This window comes from Camelina sativa, chromosome 19 (assembly GCF_030686135.1).
Source record: "Camelina sativa cultivar CO46 ecotype springtype chromosome 19, ASM3068613v1".
Taxonomy (NCBI): domain Eukaryota; kingdom Viridiplantae; phylum Streptophyta; class Magnoliopsida; order Brassicales; family Brassicaceae; genus Camelina; species Camelina sativa.
The window spans coordinates 6,261,231-6,278,131 of NC_141898.1; the positions used below are offsets into that span (position 1 = coordinate 6,261,231).

The following is a 16,901-nucleotide window of genomic DNA, read 5'->3' on the forward strand; positions in this document are numbered from 1 at the left end:
TCGGTTCTCATGAGCATTACAAACTTTTGGTCCTCTGCTTTCCGGTTGCCAAGTTAATGCATGAAAGAAATTGAGAAACTTTGCTCTGCTTTCCTCTGGAGCGGCCCTGATCTCAAGACTCATAATGCAAAAGTCTCTTGGTTCGATGTTTGTTTGCCTCACTGTGAAGGTGGTCTCGGCTTACGACCATTAAAAGAGATAAACACCGTCTGCAGACTTAAACTCATTTGGCGCCTCCTCTCCAAAACATCTCTATGGGGGCAGTGGGTTCACACTTATCTAATCCGTAGCAACTCTTTTTGGGATGTTAAAGCCTCACCTTATCAAGGTTCTTGGATGTGGCGTAAACTGCTTAAGCTCCGAGATTTAGCTAAAACTTTCCACTCCAAAGAAATACGCAATGGCGAAACCACTTCTTTTTGGTATGACCGTTGGTCTTCAATGGGTCCGTTATTTGATCTCTTAGGCAACAGAGGCACTATTGATCTTGGCATCTCCAAGCATGAGACTGTGGCATCAGTAATGCTAACTCATAGAACAAGGAGACGTAGAGTGGATGTTCTAAACAGGGTGGAATCAGAAATTGTGTCTGTGAAACTAAAACAGCAGCCCCACACTACTGATGTGCACCTTTGGAAATGGCGATCAGGTTTCAAGCCTAAATTCTCGACCAGGGAAACCTGGAACCAGCTGCGTACCGAAAAACCACCGTGTGCTTGGGCAAAGGGTGTTTGGTTCTCTCAGGCTACACCAAAGTTTGCTTTCATTACATGGCTGGGAATGCTTAATAGACTCTCAACGGGCGATCATATATTACAGTAGAATGGAAGTTTTGATTCCTCATGTTCTCTCTGCAATGTGCCACTGGAAACAAGAAATCACATCTTTTTCCAGTGTCCGTATTCTCATCAGATCTGGAGCAAGCTCCCAATGGTTTACTTGGCACTCATTCGACAACGGATTGGGACGAAATCAGGATACTCATCTCATGTTCCACCATGGAAAATATTCCTCTGCTACTTCTGCGATACACTTTACAGGCCACGGTGTACTCCCTATGGCTTGAGCGTAACAGCCGTAAGCATGCGAGGTTCCCCTTTCTGCACATCGACTAGGCCAACGGATCGACATGACCATTCAGAACAAACTTCTTCTCCTATTGAACACTGGCCACCGTGACTATGAAGATATCATAATGCTTTGGTTCTCCACCATAACATAAGGTTAATTTCAGTGTCCTTAAGTTTGTCTACCCTCAAAAACGTTACATTCATTGCAAAGAAAATGTTTTTTTGATGAATAAAATTTTACATTCATTCAAAAAAAAAAAAAGTAATTTAAAAAAATATATAAATTCTCATAAGACCAATTTTGGGAATGATATTTGGTGAAGGGTTAAATTGTTTTGCATATCAGCATATATCAATTTCTAAATTTTTTTCTTCTTTCTAACTTATACTTAATTGAATAGAATTTTGCAATTTTGAAATTCGTCCCTGGCATATTGGGAATTTGCCCTTTTCAAAGGGGCTTTTGCGTTTCCATCACGTCACTGGTAAACTCTTCTGTTCTTCCGTTAAGCCCTACATATTAGAGATTCTCATCATGTACGGATTTGGATTTCGTGGTTCTTTAAACCAGACTCTCTGATTTGAGAAGCATGGCTTTGGAGATTTGCTTTGGCAACCATGGTGGCAGCTGTAAGTGATTAGTACAGTTCTGTTTTGAATCCAAGTGAAATTCAAAATTAGATGTACCCTGATGATTTTTTGAATGGTGTCACGACAGAAGGAAGAAGAAACATCCATGGGAAATCTGAAACAACAACTGGCTAAGCTCTTTGACGCTTCTCTGAAATTAACTGTTCCAGATGAACCTAGTGTTAAACCATTGGTTGAGGTTGGGAAATTTGAAGACTACCAATGGTAATTGCTTGCTTCCTCCTGAATCAATTTATAAAGTTCCGATCTTTTTGTGTTTTGTTTTCTCATGTATTGTTTGTTTTGTTTGCAGTAACAATGCAATGGGACTATGGTCCAAAGTTAAAGGAAAGGGTACTCAGTTCACTCGTCATTTAGCCATTGAACAGGTTTGACTACCGACAACAGAATTGTAGTTTTTTACACAGTGAAAACGATACTATAATAATAAGTCAAATAAAATGTCATATATATATAGCCTTTTTTGACAACCAAACAAAGTGGACCATATATAAGATCCCTCCAAAATGAACTCATATAAATGTTCAATAAATGGAGATATATATATACATATAGGTATATGGTTTAATTAACATGTGTATCTATATCATTCACCAAAAACATGTGTATCTATATCCGCCGTACGTGATCAACTGATTTGGGCAGAGTTCATGCTCCAAGCGTTTAGGTTTAAGGCATCAACACTTTGAGATCCATAATTAAAAACAAAGAGATGTGAACTTTTCCCTATTGCCAATTTTGGATACACTCTTGAGGTAATGCATGCTCTCCCCTTTCCACCGAAGCTCTCCACTACTGACTGATCAATCTACAACAACACCATATAACATACACTTAAAATAAATAAAAAACAATCTGCAATCAAAATATTCCCTTTGATTCTGGTATTAAATCATTGCAACATTATAAGGTTTTGATCAGTTATTATAATGAATAAAATTTCTTAATTATTTTCATGGTATTTTCAAAGAATATTCCCAAAAAGGAAGGTTTTTAAATATTTGCATGCCTTATTAATATTTTCTTAAATGAAAACATAAAGTATAAATTTTTATATACAGCTAAATATGTGTAAAATTGAGACTTAATTACCAAGGCTCTGAGAGGTATTGGTTGGTAAGGATTAATATCCACAAAAGCTCCGTAAGTCGTTTTGTCATTATCTTTCTCCAGTGAAGATCTGTCCCAATTCCACATCACCAACAAGTCCAAAAAAATAAAAGTCAGGTTTTGGATATTTATTTAATATTTTCAAATGGAACCCAGTTTTAGATCTATATATATGTGAGTCCTGTTGGAAATATAATATAAACATTTGTGACAAAAGACTATCTAAATTAATGTACTTAATCGGGATCTTTAATCAAAGAAACGTACCTGCTTTGGTCACTGCACATGACCACGACGAATTTACCGCTGTTTTGACGGGCTTTGAAGATTCTAAAATAAACAGATGTGTACTCTTCCAAGTTCTTAGATGCGAGAACCATCAAACCAAATGGACCAAAACTAGACTTAACCGACACATTCATCTGACTACAAATCAACTGCGGATCGGTCCAACTTGGGTCTATCACATCCGCTTTCTCCAAGTCTCTTACTTTGAATAAAACCTCCACATCCGCCTGTACAATCACAAGACTACTGTCAAAAACCTAATTTTCTCATACCAATGTTGTTTTAATTTTTTTTTAATAATCAAACCTGTGCAGCTGTCACACCAGAGACTTCAAGCCTAGATCCAGACTTTAGAACTTCGTTGCGTAAGTTTTTGACTTCTTTCGTACGTAATCCTTTAACTTCCCTAACGGGCCACTGAATTAATTGTTTCCCTGATCGATCAAGCCATATTTTTCTCGGAATCGTCTAATCAAGAAAGAAACGAAAATTTGATTCAATATTATATTTACTTTACTTCATCAATAAATGAATTTTTATTATCAAAATAATTACCTGAATACCGGACCAGCCTTTCTCAACATCATCCTCAACCGACGATGACTCGTTAGTCCAACCCCACAAGATTCTCCGGTTCTTTCCCGAGTCATAAAACGTTTTCGACGCGTAATACTTCCCGTAATCGTATCTAGGAGCCGTACCGTCCATTTTAAAACCACTGTCCGGTACGAATTTGTCTTTAACCCGGTCGTACGTACCGATCGTGTAGTAGTCATGTTTCGTATCGTCCAAGCTTACTTTCAACACGTGCTTAATCTCATTAGGTTCACCAAACGAAGACGTTTCCACGCCTTTAGAACCGGACCTCGTCACCGGGAAAAAATCAGGACATTCCCACATACCACTTCCGTCGTCGTAGTGCAATGGCTCAGGAGATTTTTCCCATTTTAGAAAGTCTTTGCTCGTGTAAGTGATCGCTAACCCACGACGGTTGATCTTGCTTCCGATGATCACTCTCCATTTCTTGTCTTCGCCTAGCCAAGCGGTGGTTGGGTCACGGAACGAGCTGGCGTTGATTCCGTTAACGGCGTCAGGAGCCATCAAAGGATTTAACGTAGACTTAGTCCATTCACGGAGATAAGGATCGGAGAGATTCTTAGGTTCGGCTATGTTTTGGACCTGTTGGTTCTTGGGGTCAATTCCGGTATAGAGGATAACCGGTTTACCGTTGGGGAGAATTGTAACTGAACCGGACCAGCATCCGTTGATGTCGAATGGTTCAGATGGGAAGATAGCTGGAGGATGTGGATCCCAGTTAACTAAGTCTGTTGATGTGGAATGAGCCCACACTATGTTACCCCACACGGCTCCCTTGGGGTTCCATTGGTAGAAAAGATGATATATTCCTTTGTATATCATAGGCCCTGTGTAAGTTTAAAAATATGTGCATATTTTATTAATCATATGGATATTGTAAAAGGAACGTGCAGCGTAACATATGGTCGACCAATACATTAGAAAAATCTAATATACAGTTGGTATGCTGAGTTGCTGACCTATTGATGTAATTAATGTTTTAGAAAACAATAAAAAAACGAGTTTCTAGGGAAATGATCTGTCTACTGGATATGAAGATTTGACTAAAAGTTTTAAAAATGTAGAGAAGTAGAGGAAAAAAAATCTTACCATTAGGATCTGCTCACGACCAAAGATCAATCCAAATTGTCCAAGGTATGAACCAAAACGAAAAGAAATACACGAGACAAATGTTAGAGAGTGATAAAAACAATATTTTGGCATTGAGATTGAGGTTGATATGGCATTTTAGTTAGTCATACCGTTCATCCAATTTTTTGGGGGTTGAAAATGGAAACCGGTCCGGTAGCGCTGGTTTACGGAAGGAGATTCGGTGTTAGTGCTTTGGGAAAGTCTCTCGTAGACATGGTGCGAGGCTTCAAGATCGACGACATAGTTACCAATAAGTAATGTGAATAATAACCAAAGTCCAACGTTGGAGAAAACTTCTCTTGTCATTGTGTGTTTTTGTTTTTCTTACTGGTTTGGTTTTTGTTTGAAGGAATGGATCATGTCAAATTTATAGGCAAAGAACGAGGGCAAGCCTATCAATATCTAAATTTGAATATAATATTTGTCCAAAAAAAGTTTTTGTTTCTTTGGGTTTGTTGTCAATAATAGTAAATGTTATACTGCCATAAGTCAGACATCTAAAACAAACTGGTTCCTAATTGTTTACTAAAAACTTGAATTACGATTGTTTTTTTGTTGTTTCTATTGGTGATCACTAAAGAGACGACATAGATAGAAAAAACAATCTATAAAGGCAGGGAAAGAGATTGAAGGAACAAAAAGTACTATATGAAATCGTATTGTACAACTTTTTTTTACGGCTAAGCGGTTGTACACTTCTACAAGTTATTCTCTCCCTTAAAATTTGGTCATATTAAATTTACAGTATAAAAATATATATCCACAATTAATAGCGTTTTGGCTTACATGATAGAACTGGTTAGATGTAACTTATAAATTAAAACTTTACAAAAATATATATGTAAATAAGTTTTTTTTCCGACTTATCCCACGTTGTTTAGTCAACTATTTTAGGCTATCAAAAGTGCATTTTATAAAAGTTATATGATGATATCAGGTTCAAAATATGCTTATGACGAGTCTAGAGCCGTTCCGGAGCAGAAGCCCAACAAGCAGCTGCTTTAGGCAGCAGATTATATAAACTGTTTAGAGGGCATCAGTTCAAGAAATATTTGGTAGTGTAGTGGTTATTTGTCTTACTTGTTTCTCTCACATTGAGTGTTCGAATCGTACTGGTAAATTGTATCTTGCTTGTTTCTCTCACATAGATACAATTTAATCTTCTTAATCTTCCCCACCATCTCTTTCTCTTTATCTTAGTTCAATATTTGTTAATTTTTCTTCTTATCTCAATTATGTCTTATTTTATCTTAAGTTTTAAAAATTAAAGATTATAAATTATATTGAAAGTGATGATAAACTGTTATTTTCTGTTGATGTTTTGATTTGAATTTTTTGTTTCTATGTTTGGTTTCTCATTTTAAAATCTAGTTATTCTAATTTTTTTTGGATACTATTTTTTCTCTTTTTTAATTCTTGCTAAGAAACTCATTTTCAAAAATAATTTTTTGTTTTCTTTTGTGTAAAATTTTTTTGGACATCATTTTATTTTGCTTTAGGCATTACATTACAATGGACCGGCTTTGAGTCTAACATTTCGAATTAATTTTGCTTTAAATCATACTATATCATATTGACATATGTAAAAAAATGACATTGTATAACTAAGCTCTTTCACACTTATTAACAAGTTAAGCCCGATCGTATACTTCTTTATCAAAGGAAAGATAAACAAGCTCCTTTACTGGTAGTTGTTAGATATAGAAGATTACCCAAGTATCAGGGCATCAAAGTTGAATCCACATGTCCGTTCGTTTCAAGGAAATCTACACAAGTAAAAGCTGTAAAGGTGTTTTAAATAGTTTAATTGAAACTTTATTAATTTAACATATCTTTGTGAGGTATGGAGAAATTCTGTTTTTTTTTTTGGTAAATGGATATACATTCCTTTTTCAGCGACAACACTCAGAACATATGATTGTGAGAAAAAGTTTCGAATGAAAAGTCTTGACGAAATCAAAACTTTTCTACACCATTCATATGTTTTCTTTACTCTTACTATATATAAATATGTCTTTACTTCGATGATTAATTTGGAAAGTTTTTGGCTGAATATACTTCTAAAAATTCATTTTTATTAAAATCTTCTTTTTTGTTGTCAACGATTTGCTTACATCTTTTTCATCAATGGACCTTTTTGTGTGTGTACCTATTATATCCTTCCATAACTAGACTAGACATCATCAATAATGTTGCATATGAGGACAATGAACAGAAAAACAAAAGTAAAATTGATGATCAATTTTATCATCCGGATTTTTATACCAGGATAAATAATCGTTGATATCTTGACACGATATCAAAAATAAAATCATAGTCATTTCTTATTATAATAAAAGTGACGTCTGATCATATATATCGGCTTATTTGTTATTTTAGTCTGCTACTCTTTATGTCCCTAATAGATTGATGTTTTCACATTATCACACATATAAGAAACAATTTAATTTGTATTTATAAATTAATTTATAATTACTTTTGAGTAGATAGAGAAAATATAAACTATTAAATTAATAACATAAAGAAAAAAAAACATAAAGTAAAAAAATTATTATTTTTTTTTATCTACAACATCAATCTTTTAGGGATAGAAGGAATAAAATAAAATTTTGAAAGAATATATTAATATTTATTGTAAATAAAATATATTATCTAAAATAAATATATAAATATTTTTAATTAGAGATAAAAAAATTTTACTTTAATACACTAATTTATAGTTTTATATTTTAAAAATATTATTACAATTATTATAATAATCTAAATCTATATTATCAGTCATCAAAACGTTTTTCAAACATTAATCATTACAAATATTATTACAGTAGGTCAAACCAGGACCAAGCAGAGGAGTAGCTAGTCAATCAAAGACCAATACTGTCAAATTTCAAAAACGTTCCGCAATTTATTCATGTTTTACATGGAGATAACCCATCAAAACATCATCTTATTAGAATCCACGTACAATTTTACTTTATGTTTTACCACTAAAAAATGTTCTTACATCCAAAAATATTTTATTGTTAAAGTTTGCTCTTATCACCACATATAAAATGAATGTGAACAAATTAAACCAATTTTTGTTCATTTACTTTCAACTTGACGTAGTTCGTTTTCACCACTAAGATTTGTTTGTGACAGTTTGTATAACCACTAAAATATTTCTTTAAACTTTTTTACTAAAAAAATATTGTGGATAAAAAGAAAAAAAATATTTACACGATTGCAATGAGTTTATGACCAACCAACTAAAATTTGAGAAATTCAAAGATAGTTAATTTTTATTATATCAAGTTGATTCTTTCTTTTTAATATTTTAATTTAATTATCAATGATAGTTAATTATTTATTTTTAATATTTTAATTTAATTAAAGTTGTCATATTTTAATTTAACTATCAATGATATTTAATTCTTTCTTTTTAATATTTTAATTTAATTAAATTTGAAATATTTTTAGATTTAATTAAAATTAACTATATTTGAATTTCAACTTTATGAACAAAAAGTAACTAATATAACAAAAATCTAAAAATATTACAACCTTAATTAAATTAAAATATTAAAAAAAAAAATTAACAAATAATGATAGTTAGTGGATTTCCTTTTTACAATAATGATAGAACTTTTATTTTTTATTTTTTAGTTTTTTTAATGTTTTAGTAAATTTATAATTGACATATGTCAACATCTTATTGATACAAATAACATGAGATATTTAATCGAATAGAATTTTGCAATTTTGAAATTGGCAATATTAAAAAACAGAAAAATTGGGAATTTGCCTTTTCAACCGTATATATATATATATATATATATATATATATATATATTTTTGTCAAACTAAAGCCGCCTTTCAACCGTATATAGGTTAAACGAAACCATAATTGTCCGTCTGATCTTTTTTCTTCTTGCAGAGGGGCTTTCGCGTTTCCATCACGTCACTGGTAAATTCCTCTGTTCTTCCTTATAAGCCCTACAGGTTAGAGACTCTCATCACGTCCCGATCTGGATTTCGTGGTTCTGTAAACCAGACTCTCGGATTTGAGAAGCAAGGCTTTGGAGATTTGCTTTGGCAACCATGGTGGCAGCTGTAAGTGATTAGTACAGTTCTGTTTTGAATCCAAGTGAAATTCAAAATTATATATACCCTGTTGATTTTTGATTGGTGTGATCGACAGGAGGAAGAAGAAGAATTTATGGGAAATCTGAAACCAATGGTATTTGCTTGCTTCCTCTTGAATCGATATATAAAGTTCCAATCTTTTTGTTTTTTTTCTGTCTCATGTATTGTTTGTTTTGTTTGCAGTAACAATGCAATGGGACTATGGTCCAAAGTTAAAGGAAAGGGAACTGAGTTTACTCGTCCTTTAGCTATTGCACAGGTTTGGTTTTTGTTTGGTCTTTAGAAAATTTCCTGTCTTTTTTGTTTTTGATTCTTATCATAATTTTGAAATTTGTTAGGCCCTTGTTACAAATCTCCCTACTTGTGATATGGTGGAATCATGCTCTGTAGCTCAACCTGGATACGTTAATGTTATACTCTCAGCTAAATGGATGGCTAAGGTGATGATCATCAGCGTTCATGTTTTATTCCTCACTTTTGTGTACTCATTCACTAGTCTTCGTATATTTAACATCATTGTTTTTGTTCTAATCATTTCTGCAGAGCATTGAAAATATGCTTATCAATGGGATTGAGACATGGGCGCCTACTCTTCCGGTTAAGACAGCTGTAGTTGATTTTTCCTCTCCAAACATTGCAAAGAAAATGCATGTTGGCCATCTAAGGTCAACTATCATCGGTGACACCATTGCTCGTATGCTTGAGTACTCTAATGTGGAAGTTCTGCGCAGAAACCATGTTGGTGACTGGGGAACACAGGTAGCTACCATTTTCTGCTCTTTGAACTGATTTCTAATCAAGACCTTGAAACCAAGTCTTGTTGTAGTGTTTGGTATTCCAATATTTATCAGAGACATAATAGCTGCTTTTATTTTGCAGTTTGGCATGTTGATTGAGTACCTCTTTGAGAAATTTCCAGATAGTGCGACAGAGACAGCAATTGAAAATATTCAGGTCAGCCTTTTTTGCAGTTCTTCCTTATGTACCAATATTGACATACTATGCTTTATTATGTGAAGAGCCAAAGCAATTCAGTGTCTAATTTTGAGATTTCATCTTATAGGCGTTATACAAACCATCAAAAATGAAGTTTGATGCGGATCCAGAATTTAAGCAAAAGGCACAAAAGGCCGTTGTCCGTCTACAGGTAACTAACTTTTACTAATCTCCTAACCTGAATCACTGGTGTATTTTTGTGTTTGGCAGTGTCTCAATAAGTCAATATGCAGCTGCCTTTGGCAGTGTCTTTTTTTTCTTAGTTATTTACGTTTGTTCTGTGCAGGGTGAAGATCCTGTATACCACAAGACTTGGAAAAAACTTTGTGAAATCAGTCGTAAGGATTATGCTGAGATTTATCAACGCCTTCGAGTTGAGCTTGAAGAAAAGGTAAAGGCATAGCTGGACATATATATACTAATATGATTCGAGGCAGGATGGAAAAATAGATGGATTGGTAATGAACATTACATTATTTCATGACAGGGAGAAAGCTTTTACAAACCTTATATTGCTAAGATGATCGAGGAACTGAATAGCAAGGGTTTGGTAGAAGAAAGTGATGGTGCCCAAGTGATGTTCATCAAAGACTTCAAGACCCCATGCATGCTTGTAAAGAGTGATGGTGGTTTTACCTATGACACAACAGATCTTGCTGCTCTTTGGTGAGTTATCTTCCTGTTAATTATCTTAGTTAGCAATCTTTGGAAAATATATCTCATCTGTTAAGACTTTTGGTGTCTGTATTTTCTTAAGTGTAGCTTCTAAAATATTGTTCAATGAGTTTGTATGCTGATGCAAGAATCTGCTTGGTCTAGGTATCGACTGAATAAAGAGAAAGCTGAGTGGATTATTTATGTGACCGATGCTGGCCAGCAGGAGCACTTTGACAGATTCTTCAAAGTAGGTTTGATGAATAGATAGTTTACGACTTGTGAAATGCTCTGTTTTGGTTTAAACTGTCATTAATCGTGGTTATCTTGTCACTCTGAATCAGGCTGCCAGACAAGTGGATTGGCTTCCAGACAATGATGAAACTTACCCTAGGGTTAGCCATGTTAAATTTGGTGTAGTCAAGGGGGAAGATGGCAAGCGGTTTAGAAATCGTGATAGAGAAATAGTCCCTCTAGCTGATTTGCTAGATGAGGCCAAGACTCGCAGTAAAGCTGCCCTTATTGAGCGTGGTATCTAACTTTATGTCATCACTCTCTACGTTTTTTGAATTGTTGAACAATTAACTTGTTGTGTTCTTATTCATCCTTTTATATGTTGTCCACTCAGCTCTAGCCAAGGACAAAGAATGGACACCAGAGGAGCTGGACCAAACAGCAGAGGCAATTGGATATGGTGCGGTGAAGTAAGTATCATCTCTATTCTACTTCTATCTTCTGACTTTTTAAGGCTGAACAAATTTGATGTATATTTTTATGCTACCGCTAACTTAATTTTATTTCAAGGAATGCTGACATGAAGAAAAACATATCGACGGATTACAGATTCAGCTATGATGAAATGCTTAGCGACAAGGTACTGGAATTTGGCAGCTAGTCTACATATTTGTATTATGCAGGTATCTACACATGCTTAATTGCTTATTAAATATTTGGTCGTATGTCATGAGCAGGGAAATACAGCCGTTTACCTTCTTTACGCTCATGCTCGGATCTGTTCAATCATCCAGAAGTCTGGCAAAGACATAGATGAGCTGAAAAAGGTATTTTAGCTGCATGAACTCAAAACCAGTTAATACTACTCATTGTTCCTCTTTTGGTCTGTGTAATGTGCTGTAATACTTATCTTAATACTTATTATATTTCAGACAGGAAATTTAGTATTGGATCATGCTAATGAAAGAGCACTGGGGCTTCACTTGCTTCAGTTTGCCGAGGTAAAAACACATGCTAATTAGATAGTTCTTTCATAATCCACTTACTTTTTTCTTGGTAAAAAGATGAATAATTGATATCCATGTGAATGATTTGCAGACGGTTGAGGAAGCATGCACAAAATTGTTACCACACATGTTGTGCGAGTACCTCTACGATTTATCTGAACACTATACCAAATTCTACTCCACTTGTCAGGTGAGTACATTCCCAAATATTCTACTTAACTATTTAAAGATTGTAATATTAGACTGCATAATCAACAACCATATTGTTCTAATCTTTCACTTGAAACATTAAACATTTACAGGTCAACGGTTCAGCAGAGGAAACAAGCCGTCTCCTACTTTGTGAAGCAACGGCCATAGTCATGCGGAAATGCTTCCACCTTCTTGGAATCACTCCTGTTTACAAGATCTGATACATCACACCGCAACTAAACGATCTAGAAGGCAAAATACTTAGAAAGCCTTTCTTTAGCTTTTAACTTTTTCTGTTCTCATTCAGGTATGTAAGAAAAGCAGTCTAACAACATTCTATAGGCAAAAAAATTGGGTATTTGCTTACAGTATAAACCGAATTCTCAATGCGGTCTCCTTTGAGAACCTCCCCCAAATTCTCAGCATTGTTCAAATAGTAGCAGTCATAAGAGAAGTTGTGTCTTGGTGGACGACAATTTGTTCACTTTAACATAAATAGGATCACCCTGTTCCAGACCAGACAAAAACAACAAATCAAGAGCTGAACAGCCACGTTACTACTAGTAAAGCAAAAAAAGATGTGAAAACACAAGTTTCAAGTGCAGATCCATGGATTTGCTGACATTTTAATGCATTATCACATCAAATTAAGTCAATGGACCTTTTGAAGTTCGAAATGCATAATCAGTAACAATATCTTAAATTTTCGTCATGACTTCAGCCAAGAAATCGAAATGGTTCAAGAATCTGTAAATCTCATAGATAGATTCCACTAGGCGAAAGACAAGGAAATCTAAACCATCAGAAACACAGAGGAAGGATCTTTCATTAGAAACACACAGATCTCTACATCTCATATTGACACTTCAAAATACTCACACGACCCTCTCTCTTACACACATGACGGTGCCACTTTCGTTTCCGTATATAACAGAACTTCAAACTTGAAGTTTCTGTGTTCTCAACTAATTTCATCAACCCACTCAAATAGTAGCTAGCTACCAACACAAACGGTGACAAAATTTTCAACGAGATGTAAATGAAACCACACTCCAAAAGAGAATATAACTCAGACCCATAAAACCTAGATCGAGCTTCTTATTGTAATACTCCTTCAATTATGTATATAAAACCGGTATTAAAAAAAAAAAAAAAGTTGCCGTAGCAAATTAAAAAAAGAAAGCGGTGTCGTTTCAATGTTTGTGATAGCTTACAAATTAGAAAGTGTAGAAAACAAGATATTTAAAAGTAAATGTTATTTATCTTTTGTCAACTTAAGAGCAAAAGATTTGAAATAATTTCCATTAATTGTATGACATTGTTGATCTTTTCTTTGACATTTGTTATGCTGGGAACATAGAGAATAATATATTGGGAATTTAGGATTGCAATATCTTATGCAGATCACTCATTTCTAGACAAGAATTTAGATTTTGTATTACATTTAAACTCCAAAATTAAATGTGAATTACATAAGTGTTTTAACTGCTTTAAAAATACAGAATTAAGAAGCTTCATGTCTAAGCAAAGAGAGATATTGGTTGTGATGCTTAAGTTTGTGTAAGTTATAATATGGCTTGATTTACTCTCAAGAAATAACTTAAGCTTTAAATTTTCTATAAAATATAAATCCCATGAATGATTTATATTTCATTAAGTAAAGTTAGTTGATGATTATTATAATGACATTAATAAACAGAATTTTTTTAAAAGTTAGTTGATCTTTTTTTTTTTTTTTTTTTTTTTTGACATAATGTACAAATGCATTTGTAAACAGAAATATATTTATGATTAAGGTAATTACTTCTTCCATTTCGTTAATAAATTAGTAACTCGATAAATCAATTAAAAAAATTTGATTCTAATTTTTTTTGGTTCAATTTATATATCAATAAATTAAAAAAAAATCATAGTCTTCATGTTATTAATTTAAATGATATTAAGAGTCCACAAATACAAAATGTAATAAAATTGTTAAATAAGTGACAATTTTACTACTTCCAAAATTTTTTTAATATAACATAAAATGTGGAAACATTTGAATTTGACAAAATGAGTAATAATAACAAAAGCTTGTACCTAATATATAGGTATATAATTCTCACAATACTACTTATAACTTTATCTCCCCGTTTCGTTCATTTATGTTTATTTTAAATATCTTTTCCTACCGAAAGTAGTGATGAATTAGATATGATTTAAAGATTACCAATCAAAATAATAAATTAATGATCAAGAGATCACACAATCCATAACAAAACCTTACACATGATTGTGGCTTTGCAGAATAATTTGCGGGAAGTCAGTTATACAATCACTCACTCATACATACTGCACAAAAAGTGTTCCAACATTATGTCAAAGACATCACATTTGATTTTATATAACCTGAATTTGTCTATATTATTCAGCTGCTTTGTCCGAATGGGTGAGAATTCTTTTCATACATCTGCTTTTGATGTTAAGTCGTCTCAAATAGTTTTTCTTAACTGGTATGTTGTCTTACAACAATAGCAAGTAGAACTTTCTTCTGGACACTGTCAAACAATCAGGTGCTCCCCTCCCTCCCTAGATGTCTTATCACTGAGAATTGCATAGGTGACATGCAGATTTTGAAGTCCTTGTGTGAATATGTAAGTCAGACTCAGACGAAGGAGTATAAGATGTCAAGAATAGACTTATGTTCACCGCCTCTGTTACTTAAGGTGTTATAAGGGATTTTACCACCAGTGACAAGTCAAGCCACTTCTAGGGTTTTTAGAACTAGCTCTTCTATCTGTTGGATCCTATACAGCTGGTGCCTTGATGATCATCAGTAAACTACCAAAGCTACCTCTACATAATTAACCTTTCTTGACATGGATTGTCAATATCAGCCAAGATATTAAGTGGGTTCGGTTATGGATCATTACTTTTATCAGTTTCGTCAAGGTTTGTAATGTGTTATTGTCAACCCCTTGCTTTAATTACATATTTGTTTTATATACTATGATACTAACTATTTTTCTACCTACAGGTGCAATCGGTGAACTTGATGCCTAGAATAACTTTGGTCAATATTACAAGATTCCGGATCTGCTAATAGATCATTGAAACTGTCCGAATGATAAATAAGATTGATCTAACTACAAAACTACTCTCGAAGTGTATGATATTGCAAGGTTAGTGAAATACCTAAGTGTATGATATTCACAACCATCGAGATAGCTCAAGATAAACCTTCTCCTCAATCATCTGCATCTCCTGGGCTTTCACAATCTTGAATACTTCCCTGATCCATAACAGTTTTAGTTTTTTTTTAGATGTATGAAGCTTATTCCGACTACCCAAGCATGATGGATGATATGTCTATATTTTGTCTCTTCTTAGCATGTATTTGCCATGCATTTAGCTAGGATAACTAGTCGTTTTGCATCAATTTCTAGCCACTTTTATACACTTTGCATATTTAGGTAGTTCTTGCATCATCCTTGCATACATTGTGCATTTTGGAGTATTTCAGGTATCTAGAAGACGTCAGGAACACATCGCCCGAGACGCTGTTCGAGTCGCCATTCGAGTCCACATCCTTTGAGTCGACCCAACACCATTCGAGTCCATTTCCTTCGAGTCGACCCAACACCATTCGAGTCCACCACTCCCGAGTCGCCACTCGAGTCATCAGTAGAGCCACCGGTCGAGGGATTAAGCTTTCGATGTCTTCATCAAAGTTGTAGCGAATTGAATCATCTTTCCAATGCCGTTTATTTCAAGACAATCAGAGCTGTAGTTCAAGAGTTATCATCGCTTTAGTGGACGCGTATACACCCATTCGAGCCACTCGTCATGCAACCACTCCACCCCGTTCGAGCCGTTCTATTCGAATGGCATTTAGCTTTCGACGTCTTCACCAAAGTTGTAGAGAATTGAGTCATCTTCCAATGCCGTTTATTTCAAGCCAATCGGAGGTGTGGTTCAAAATTTATCATCGTTTTAGTGGATGCGTATACACCCAGCTCGAGCCGCTACCCGTCGACTCAATCCTCCAGCTCGAGCTGCTGCCCTTCGACTCGACCCTCCAGCTCGAGCCGCTGCCCGTAGACTCGACCCTCCACCACTCGAGCCAACACCATCACCCACTCGAGTCACCACTCGTTCGCACATGTCAGGAAGACGTTCCGTCTTACACGCTTCAGGAGATTCTCAAACCGACTCTTCATCTTGTCGTTTTAAATTTTAGGGATTTACATGTTTTTACTATAAATACGTTTTGTTAAGTCTTTGCGGAGACATCTTATCTTTTATCTCATTTTGTTCTGAAGGTTTTACCTAGCCTCCCAAAATCGTTCTCAGACTTTGTATCCAGATATCTTTTAATACATTGAGTATTTGCATTTGATTTCTTCAACAAACTTGTTCTTCTCATTTCTATCTATCTAAGAATGTTTGTTTCAATGTTTTATGGGTTTGCATCCTTGATGATGATTTTCGGATCTGAGTAGTGTAGTAGTTCTTGAGGATGGATAGATTAGGTGGAGGATCTTAGGATGTAGGGTGTTTAAGCTTTGATTTGTATGATTCCCTTCTGGACTAGTATTAGAATTACTAGTTTTTATCTGATCAATTGGAACTAGGTTTTAGACATTTCCGCACCCAAAAGGTGTTCAATGAAACGTCTGACCAACTAGTGCCAGAGACTTACGTTCCTAGCCTAAGAGATTAGTTGTCTAGGATGTTTGTTGACGTGAATGAACTTGTTTGTCATGTCATGCTTGATCATGTTTCTCAAGCGAGAGCTAGGTTTGGAAGTGGTTGAGTTTGAGTAGCTTCTGTCAAGAGATTGGATTAGCTAAGAAGAGATGTTCAT

General features: G+C 34.5%; 2 protein-coding genes across 7 annotated transcripts; one reads left to right on the plus strand and one right to left on the minus strand.

Moving 5' to 3' along the window:
• Window positions 1–1,773: 1,773 nt before the first annotated feature.
• LOC104767493 (arginine--tRNA ligase, chloroplastic/mitochondrial-like) lies at window positions 1,774–12,471 on the plus strand. 5 transcript variants are annotated; one of them, XM_087501465.1, is made up of 18 exons: window positions 8,678–8,793; window positions 8,881–8,939; window positions 9,028–9,066; window positions 9,156–9,231; window positions 9,311–9,412; window positions 9,516–9,731; window positions 9,852–9,926; window positions 10,036–10,119; window positions 10,255–10,359; window positions 10,456–10,634; window positions 10,788–10,872; window positions 10,967–11,153; window positions 11,251–11,326; window positions 11,427–11,496; window positions 11,594–11,683; window positions 11,789–11,857; window positions 11,955–12,053; window positions 12,166–12,471. In XM_087501465.1, the coding sequence occupies exons 4-18, from the start codon at window positions 9,166–9,168 to the stop codon at window positions 12,274–12,276; spliced, it is 1,614 nt and encodes a 537-aa protein (XP_087357591.1). In that variant the 5' UTR covers window positions 8,678–8,793; window positions 8,881–8,939; window positions 9,028–9,066; window positions 9,156–9,165; the 3' UTR covers window positions 12,277–12,471. The 5 variants fall into 5 exon arrangements, with proteins under 5 accessions (XP_087357586.1, XP_087357591.1, XP_087357590.1 ...); XM_087501464.1 differs by having other exon boundaries at window positions 8,684–8,939; XM_087501463.1 differs by having other exon boundaries at window positions 8,715–8,793; window positions 9,028–9,231.
• On the minus strand, window positions 2,149–5,244 carry LOC104765175 (beta-fructofuranosidase, insoluble isoenzyme CWINV1-like). Of its 2 annotated transcripts, none has more exons than XM_087501466.1 (6): window positions 4,958–5,244; window positions 3,675–4,543; window positions 3,426–3,587; window positions 3,099–3,346; window positions 2,814–2,901; window positions 2,149–2,529 (listed from the first exon to the last, which is right to left on the minus strand). In XM_087501466.1, exons 1-6 carry the CDS (start codon window positions 5,151–5,153, stop codon window positions 2,350–2,352), a joined length of 1,743 nt encoding a protein of 580 aa, XP_087357592.1. In that variant the 5' UTR covers window positions 5,154–5,244; the 3' UTR covers window positions 2,149–2,349. The 2 variants fall into 2 exon arrangements, with proteins under 2 accessions (XP_087357592.1, XP_087357593.1); XM_087501467.1 differs by having other exon boundaries at window positions 4,806–5,188.
• Window positions 12,472–16,901: the final 4,430 nt, after the last annotated feature.